Below are 9,606 nucleotides of genomic sequence, written 5' to 3'. Positions count from 1 at the left end.
TCATTTATTGGCACAAAAATTATTCAGATACAACATGGTGTCTAGACATGGCTACACTTTATATTTTGTGCATTTAGTTTAATATTTCTTTTGCTCCTAATTCCCAACATGTACTAGACCTTCCCTCTCTGTGTCAGCACCTCCATGACAGCATTCCTGTATTCCAAGGCCTTGCTCTAAACACAGAGCATTCAGACCTCACTGAAAACATCCCAGAACCATGCTGGGGGAGGCCAGCGTGGGCCTCCTACTGCTCTGTGATCCGCTGCGTGTATCTGCTCAGCCGAGGCCGCCCGGCGATCTGAAGAAACTCCCCTCCGAGTGGCTCCGGTCTTGAAGTGTGTACGGTGCAGCATCACGGGTGAGGCAGGAGACGGACCTTTCCCACCCATTTCGGCCCATCTTGCAAAAGTTGTTGCTGCCGTCCACGGACCAGTGAGGTAATGAGATGGGCGCAGGTGACAAAGTCAGCTTCTCATGCTTCCTTACAGTTCAGAACCCTAATCCGTGTCCTCCAGCACCTGAGGCTTCATGACTGTGCTGAGTTTGCTGTGTCCATGTTGAGAGGATCGACTAGGCCATTCTCCTGTCAGCAAACGCTTATGAGTTCTTCTGTGAGTTAAGTCAAAACCCGTATTTCTAAAGTTATGAAATCTTCTGTTCCCCAAAATCAATGGCTTGATTTCTGTAGTATTACTGCGTTTACTGTCCTGGGAACCAAATCAAGCCTTGTGTTTCTGACAATATATTCTTCAATATATTCAACAGCAGCTAGAAAGTTGGTTCAAACCAACTTTTAATATACAGTAGTTCTTTTCATTTACATTTCAAAATATTTAACAGAGCTGAACTTTCTGACCATGGCTTCAGTTTAGTGGAAGCATATACCAAAGTACAAAAGCCTCAAGAGAAATGCTGTGGGCATGTCTGGGCCTCCAGTTACCAGAAAGGACACCTAAGAAGACAGAGAGAAAAGGAGCATTTTAATAATTTGGGCTTCTTCAAAGCTTTACGTGGATACACCGAACATGGGAAGAGCAAGGTCTGACAGCCCCTGGGGCGTTCCCTGAGACCTTTCACAACTCATTGTGCAGGACACGTTCATCATTTCCAGTCCGGGGCTGACGCCTGCTGTGGTCCCAGAAGGACGCCTCCCTGCCACCCTCTCTCTCAAGTTTCTACCTTCAAGCATGCCTCGGGCGATTAATCAAAGCAGACCCCAGAGTGGTCCTTGAGGTTACAATCCTGGATGATAAATTTGTCTTTTCATTTCCTTCTCTCTGTCTCTGCTTTGGCTTCTTCTCCTGCCCTTCCAGTATCTCTGAATTGACAGCAAAAATCCCCAAAGAACCTCCCCACCCCCCAAATAAGGGGGCCTCACCTATTCTTCTAAACCACTATAAAATGTAATTTTAATTTATTTTGGTGTTTGCCTTCCAAATACACATCTGCGTTTCTCCATTTTCTCCTTTTTGGAACAATGAGCACACACAGCAAATACAAACTTTTTTTTAAAGAGATTTGAAACACGATTTCCCTTTATGGATACTGCCCCCCCCCACCCAAATCTTTTTCTGTGACTCTGGGTTTGGGGCACAGGGTGGGGTCCTGACTGCTTATCTGAACAGGTGCTTTGACAGGCCACTCACCACCCGATGTAGCACTGGCAGAGGTTTTCATGGGATGTTGCCTGTTTGATGAGCAGCTCAACTTGTGTTGGGACATCCAGCGTTTCATCGTGAGAGAAGTCCCGACCTAGGACAGGAGAAACAAAGCATCTAGTCTGCACCCGGTTATCCCTCCTTGCCCCCTGTTTGGCTTAACTGTCCCTGCAGCCCAAATCAGTTCCTCCTCATACATGAATATAAAGGCTAGACAATAGTTGGATTTTAAATTCTCCTCCACGTGACTTGGATAAACACCAGTCTCCTCTTAATACACACTCGGTCCTGGAGGGTAAAGTGCTACGGTCGGCTGAGTTCAGGAGTGGCGAAGATCTGGCCGATGGGCTTATGAAGACTCCTTCCTCTAGGCCATAATCATCCCTGAGTTGGGCAAGTGGCCGAGGAACCCGGTTCTTTTCGATCCTTCTAGCCTCCCCTTCGAGTCTTTCCTCCCGCAGGGCCACCTGCTTTCACCACACATTCATACTCTCCCACCTCACTCGCGCGCTCAGCGCTGCCTGGCTGGCTTGTGCTGCTTCTCGGGCAACGTGCCTTCCCATCTCCGCAAGGGCCACTCCAAGCCCTCTACTCTCCTGAACGTCCACACCTCTCCTCTGGCTCCTCACCCTCATCAGTGCCCTCATCTCCCCCTCAACGATGTAATGGACTCGCTAAATGCACAGTGTGTCGGGCAGTGTTCAAGGTCCTGGCTTCCTCTCCTTCCTTCCTGTTACCCCACAGAGCTGTCCCTCCTCCCCTTTAAGGCCGAGATCACCTGCACTTTGCTCCACCGCCTGCTGCCTTCTTAGGAGCCTTACATCGACTCTCCTGCCTCTCACTCATATCGTCAAACTCTCCCCATCACGTTCTCGCTTTTTTTGTAAACACGTTCCTCTCCTACTGAAGGAAAAAAAAGCCTCTCCAACTGCTCCTTCTCCAGCTTCATCCTCTCTCCTCCCTGCACAGCCAAACTTCTCAAGAGTTTTCACACTTGTCTCCGCTCCCTCGCTTCTCCCTCTCACTTCACATTCTCTTCAGTTGCTTTAGTCTGGCTGTCAGGCTCATCACAGCTCTCAGAAGGTCACCAGAGACTTGGAGCCACGCTTGATCCCGCCCCGCCCCTCATGCCCCATCATCAATCCTTTGGCTTTTACCTTCTAAACGGCTATTGAATCCACCTCCGCTGCCGCCCTTGTCTAATCAACTGTCCAGCCTGCATGACTGTGGCAACTGCTTCCTCCCCTTAGCCCCTGCTCCTCCCGTAGCCAGAGCAGGCAGGATTTCACAATGCAAACCTGCCCAGGCCCCCCAACCCCTTAAAACCTTTCAGTGGTTTCCCACTGCCCATAAGACATAGGATAAAAATATAAGGTCCTGTATGATCTGGCCCTGGCCTACCCAGAGTCAAAACATTTTGCATTGTGCTCCTCCCACCCTTCTCTGGGGCAGTTAAGACTGGCAGGCTTTCGGACCTTTTTTCTTGCTATACTCCCTCCTACCCCAGGGCCTTTGCACACGCTGTTTCCTTTACCTGGAACAATCTGCCCTAATCAACTCCTCTTTCAGATTTTAAGCTCATGGGTAGTTTGCTGAGGAAAGCTTGTCCTGAACTCCTGAACTTAAATTCCCTGTTATTGGCATCATAGCCCCAGTCTCTCTCTTCCACTCACAACAGTATTCCTCTTTGGATTCTAAGCCCCACGAAGGCAGGGAAGCTGCCTGTTTTTACCAACACCATTTCTTCAGCATCTAGCACTTGTGGGCGCTCAATAAACCAATGTGCCTTGACGACAAAGCTTATGTGCCAGGCCCTATGCTCAGTGCTGGGCCTCCCACGTCTCAGTTCATCCTCACCACCTGCTGAGGGGTCTTTGGCCTCCCCGCCTCCCACCCCCAAGTCACACCATCTGGTTAATGTGGCATGTCTCCTGTTCAAAAGTATGTGTTTCTCCCCTTCCACGTTCTCCACTCCTTAACAGCTACCTGAGTACAGATGGGCAATGAATCAAGTGGTCAGATTTGCTCTAATATCAAGCCATGATAATAAAAAAAGTTTTTCCTGAATTTGGCTGACTCTGGACCCAACAGAACTTTACTGTTAAACTTCACTGTTAAAACAAGGTTAACAACATTACTTAAAGAAAGTTTATTGGTCATTAGAGAATCAGAGAGGGTCCTTAACCGATGGCCTCAGAGACACTCCCATTAGCAGCATAGGGTCAAAGTTTAGGCACCAACACCACTGGAAACTGGGCCAACCACCCACTAAAGGAGATTTTATGTCCCTTTCAAGTAAACACATACACACACTCACCAGTGAGCTTATCTCGAACTCTGTTAATAATTTGAATAGCTTTCTTATTTAGGGCCTCTGGTTTCACCAAACCGTCTCCAACTGGAATACACAAAAGTAGAAATAACAGTAAGACTGGATCATCACAACAGGTTCAATGGATGCCCCTGTTTTTCTCAAATATTCACTTTGTAAATGTTGAGTAATTCTTCTTCTTTGTCTATCTTTGTCCTCAGAATATAATGAGAAATTCACAGGATCTTTTCTGCTCAAAGGCAGTTTTGTTGCTTCCTCTTACTGACCCTCATCATGGTGCACACAGCTGCTATTTTCTTAATGAGCTAGTCACTGGTGCAATTCCTCAGAGGCTGGACTTACTGAAAGAATGAATAGATTCTGGCACTGTGGTCCCCGTTTTCTTATGGGCTGGTTCCCCAAGTTCCACACCATCCAAAATTTCTAGGAGGAAAAAAATCAGTTAGCAGAAAATTCAAACACCAAGAAGCCACTGTTTCAAGGTATTAGCTCTAATTCTTCATGTACTATATTCCCTTTAACACCTGCCCTACCTATCTCAGAGGGGAAAGGAGAGAGAAAGTGTTATGTTACTCTTTATGTATTTAAAAGTTTTTAGTGAGTTCCTGGGTGGTCTAGTGTTTAGGATTCGGCGCCTTCACTGCTGTGGCCCGGGTTCAATCCCTGGTCAGGGACCTGAGATCCCACAAGCTGCATGGCGCAGCCAGAAAAAAAAAAGTTTTAAAATCTGCAAAGCATGAATTTGCAAACATACAGCATTAATAAAATGTTCTGACATACAGAATAGGATCACGAGTCAAAGATCCGGTAACAAAATTTGGTTGGACAAAAACTGGTAATGACATAAAGAAAACTAGCTTTCAATGGGTCACACACATGACTGAAATGCTATTCCTTGGAGGAGTTTATACATCAATTCTGGGGAGAAAAAGTCCACAAGCTTTAGGGTCACCCTCCAATGACTATGGCCTTCAGGAGAGCAGTCTAGAATCAGAACTATGAAGTTATTTACACATTGTCCTTGGACATCACAGGCCTTCAAACTGAAGCTAGTAATAATAATACTTTTATTAATGAGTCCCTGGAACTTCATTTTTTAAAAAAAATAAATTTATGTATTTATTTATTTATGGCTGTGTTGGGTCTTCGTTGCTGCACGCGGGCTTTCTCTAGTTGCGGCGAGCGGGGGCTACTCTTTGTTGCGGTGCACGGGCTTCTCACTGCGGTGGCTTCTCTTGTTGAGAAGCACGGGCTCTAGGTGCGCGGGCTTCAGTAGTTGGGGCACGCATGCTCAGTAGTTGTGGCTCACGGGCTCTAGAGCGCAGGCTCAGTAGTTGTGGCGCACGGGCTTAGTTGCTCCGCGGCATGTGGGATCTTCCCGGACCGGGGATTGAATCCGTGTCCCCTGCATTGGCAGGCGGATTCTTAACCACTGCGCCACCAGGGAAGTCCCTGGAACTTAACTTTTAAGCCACATAAAAACAACCAGGTCCACCAGCAGCTGGTGCCACCAGAACAGGCTGTCCTAATTCCCCTCTGCAATAATGTATTAAGGAGGTGGACCCTGAGAGTTAAACCAGTTAAGTATCACGTAATTTGGGTGAGGCCAGTCATCTGTATGAGGCCCCCCAGACACCGTGGGTGATTCAGGTATTTATGGTATCCAGTGTAGAGTCCAAGCTATTCATAGACGATACCAATCCAGGATCCCAATTTCCTGCCGAGAACACTCTCTTCCTTTCTACACATCCAGATTCCATCCATCCAGTAAGGCTCAGCTTAAATTCCACCAGCCCACGATCTCCCTAAACCACTGCAGTTCAGAGTGGTATCTCCTTTCTAAGGCCCACCATCCCTCTGTTACCAACCAAATCATGTGGTACCTGTGCAGTGCACTGTTCTCTTTATTATTTCATATATACTCTGGTTAATTCCATAATGGGATTGTGTGCTTCTTCAGGGCATTCTCGGTATCTCACATTCTTTTTGCACCTCTAAACACTATTTGGCTTAGCTAAGTAACTAGTTGCAAATGTTCCGTAAGTATTTGTAGAGAATATTTTACTGTTATACACCCTGACAGTACTTCCCAAAGGATGACTGTGTAGGATGTTGTTAGATGTGGGGGTCAAAGGGTTGGGCTGAGGGTAGGGAGCAAAGGGCAAGGGTAAACAAAGTTAAACAGCTTTACTTTGAGATGTCTCAGAGCATTTAATATGCTGACCCTGTTCTGGCTCTTGGAAGGACATTATCTTCTTGGAACCCTGTTCTGTGGACCACATTCTTGGAAACAATGTTTCATGTGGTTTCCCAGCTCCTCAGGCAGCAGTGTGAGTACATTTCTGCTGCTTCCATCTTCCTATTTCTGAGCTATTAACAAAGCTTTCGGATTAAGGTATTATAGCTAGTAATTATCACAACCCAGGCACCATTAAAGGGCAGGCTAAATACAGGCTAATATTCAGACATACTTTAAAATTATGTTTTTACAGACAGATTAAGATTGGATAGTTTGATCAAAATTTCTGAGCTTTAGCTACCCACTCCTTCCTGAGAGGCATTAAATAAAACACACGTTAGGTGCTTACTACTTTAAGTCATGCTTCCTAAAGGCAGTGACAAAGCTCACCCTCTTCTAGAAACACTATGGACAGAAAAGGACAGAATCTGCAACCCTTCAGGGGATGCGCCCACCTACTGACTGGCCAGCAGAGTAGGAATCTGTCCTCGTTCGTGATCGCTTGTTGCCTTTGGTATTTGCTAGGGAAAGAAATAAAGGGAGGATTAAAAAGTGCTTCAAACTTTGACTTGAAAAAAACTTGATTGATATATTTTCTTATAATCATAAAAATATAATTTTCCCAAAAGCTATAACCCCTAAGAGAGAACCAAAGACGTATTGCTTGGGAGAAAACGGGTAGATGTTAGCACAGGTATCCCATCCTGAGGGACACTTTATATGGTTGAGCTGGATTCAGACAATGTAAACCAGACAACAAGGTGAAAGTATGACAAGCACAGTGGAAAAGACGCCTCTTATTAGTAAACACCTTGTAAGGAGGTAGGAAAAAAGAATAGACTGAGATATTGCTGAGATACCACAACTGCTTGCATCTCCTGTCAAAATTCCATCTGCTACTCAACATGAAACCTAAACAAAAATCATGAGAGCACTTAATTTACCCTGAAAAAGGTTTCAGTTAGTATCTAAACTGATGACTGGAGTTTTGTGTCTTAGTTAATAAAAACACTTGAAATTCATTTCCAGCCACCAGAGCCGCTCTGTGAACATGTAACGCAGCAGCCTCGTAATGTGTCCTGGGCCCCGCGCTTGAAGGCGGACGGGACCGTGAAGTGGAGCGCGTCAGACGCCCCCACCCTGGGAGGGCGCGGGCCCCGGTTCCCGGGCACTTGCTAGGACTCACTGTCCATCAGCCTCCAGTTCAGCAAGGGGTCGTAGACGAAGGCTTCCAGCACGGCCATGACGCTGTCCTTGTGCTCCCGAAGCACTTCCATCACCGTGTGGCATGTGATTCTGTAGTTGCCATCCAGGCCCGTGACCTGCAGACGGGCCAGAGCCATTCACCACAGAGGTCACCAGTGACCACAGAGGTCACCAACACTGGCCCCTGAAGGCCTTACAACCGCAAGTCAGGCAGTCAAGAGGGCGTGTCACCTCCACGCAGGAAGACGGCTTAGCCCATGACTGATGGGCCAGGCTGGGAATGTCTTCAGAGCAAAGGGTCAGGTCAGGACTGTGATTCATATGAAACAAGGTCTGGAGTAAAGGTTGGTAAGGCTTTCAAAGACTGATCACTTCTAACACAACGGAAAATACCAGGAAACGACTACAGAATAACCTGGGCATTTGGGGAACTGGAGACCCAACAAGGAAGGAAGTCTGTCCTCAGAGAGGGTTGGAACTGTATTGGTCCCACTTCAAATCAGCTCGTTACCAATATCCACTCACCTCCATAGCATTGGTCAACATTCTTGTTAGTCTAAATGGAATCTTCTCTGGGAATTTCTCTCTGGTCATAGCAACCTAAGGATAATAAAGGGAAAAACCAAGCCCACTGGTTAGACTGTTTTCCTCAGCTGAAGCCAGGGGCAGGCAGGTGGCTTTCCTTTGCATCACCAGCACTGACAGGAAGCAGCTTGAGTTTAGTGACGGGTCTTGTCACTGGGATCGAATAGACAACTAAAAATGAAAAAGACGAGGGTGGGGGAGAGGGGGAGGGGGAGAAATGGGGAGAGGGGGAGAGAGAGAGAGAGAGGAAAGAGAGAGGGAGAAAAAGAGAGAAAAAAAGAAAAAGACAAGTGTGCATCACGCCCAGGCCTTTGACCAGCAGGCCACGTCGAGGATAAGGGATTCCTCCACTTAAAGAGGGTGTGTGGGGACTTCCCTGGCGGTCCAGTGGCTAAGACTTCGCCTTCCGGTGCAGGGGGTACGGGTTTGATCCCTGATCAGGGAGCTAAATCCCACATGCTTTGCGGCCAAAAAACCAAAACATCAAAAAAAAAAAAACCCAGAAGCAATATTGTAACAAATTCAACAAAGACTTTAAAAATGGTCCACATCAAAAAAAAAAAGAAACTTAAAAAAAAAAATAAAAAGGACTTCTCTGGTGGTCCAGTGGTTAAGACTCCACGCTTCCAATGCAGGGGGCGTGGGTTTGATTCCCTGGTCGGAGAACCAAGATCCTACGTGCCGCGCGGAGCGGCCGAAAAGAAAAAAAAAAACAAACAAAGGAGGGTTGTGAACCGTGCCCCCCACCCCCCTTTTTCTGAGTCCAATTACGGCAAGTATCAAAGAGCATGGATTTCATTCGTTAGACTGATTTTCTATCACCTTGGTAGGAGAGGCAGGGGTGAGGATACTGCATTTTGGGCTTAAGTTTGCCTAAATGGTTGGAGGGGGGTGGAAAGCGGTCATCCGGGAAGGTGAGGTTACGTGGTGTTCTGGAACGCGTGTTCACCTCAAAGCAGTCCCCAAAGTCAATGTGCAGGATCTTCCCGCTCAGCCGGTCCAGCATCAGGTTGGATGGGTGTCTTTGAGAAACAGAAGAGAGACCGGGGGAGGTCAAGAGAGCAGCACAGATGAACAAATCCCCAAGTCTGTGAGACTCTAGGCCAGGGCCTGGCAAACTACAGCACTCAGGCAAAATCTAGCAGCACCCCTCCAACTTTTGTAAGTAAAGTTTTACTGGAACACAGCCACACTCATTTGCTTATATATTGTTTCAGGCTGCTTTTATGCTACAGCAGCAGAGATGAGTAGTTGTGACGGAGATCGTATGGCCAGCGAAGCCTAAAATATTTATTATCTGGCCCTTTACAGAAAAAGTTTGCCGACCCCTGCCCTAGGGCTCAAATGAGAATTTATCTGTGTGAATCACAAGCTGCCCCATGATACCGAGACAATTTGCTTTCCCAAGGTCTTTGGTCACAGAATAAATGGTTTCTGGCAGTGCTGACATCTCAGAGCGACAAGGCTCTATCTTCGCTACTCGGCACCTATCATAGGGTCTCATCTCCCTGAGCCCCTGAGCCAATTCAACAGGTGTTTTACTAAGTTTTTTTTTTGGATCTTAGTTCCCTGACCACGGATTG

General features: G+C 46.9%; 1 protein-coding gene across 2 annotated transcripts in view; it reads right to left on the bottom strand.

Annotated features, from left to right (window-relative positions):
* The window catches only part of MTOR (mechanistic target of rapamycin kinase), a 118,810-nt gene continuing 109,204 nt past the window's right edge, over positions 1–9,606 (bottom strand). For both annotated transcript variants that reach the window (XM_061184971.1, XM_061184970.1), the window contains exons 51-58: positions 8,973–9,045; positions 7,964–8,038; positions 7,419–7,554; positions 6,688–6,753; positions 4,336–4,416; positions 3,979–4,059; positions 1,650–1,755; positions 1–955 (exon numbers count right to left, since the gene is read on the bottom strand). In XM_061184971.1, coding sequence (XP_061040954.1) covers positions 940–955; positions 1,650–1,755; positions 3,979–4,059; positions 4,336–4,416; positions 6,688–6,753; positions 7,419–7,554; positions 7,964–8,038; positions 8,973–9,045 — 634 coding nt within the window. In that variant the 3' untranslated portion in view covers positions 1–939. The remainder of the gene's footprint in view (positions 956–1,649; positions 1,756–3,978; positions 4,060–4,335; positions 4,417–6,687; positions 6,754–7,418; positions 7,555–7,963; positions 8,039–8,972; positions 9,046–9,606) is intronic.

Source organism: Eubalaena glacialis, chromosome 3, assembly GCF_028564815.1.
Source record: "Eubalaena glacialis isolate mEubGla1 chromosome 3, mEubGla1.1.hap2.+ XY, whole genome shotgun sequence".
NCBI classification, from domain to species: Eukaryota; Metazoa; Chordata; class Mammalia; order Artiodactyla; family Balaenidae; genus Eubalaena; species Eubalaena glacialis.
Note: the sequence above shows the minus strand (reverse complement) of the source record. Positions and strands in the feature narration are given on the sequence as shown.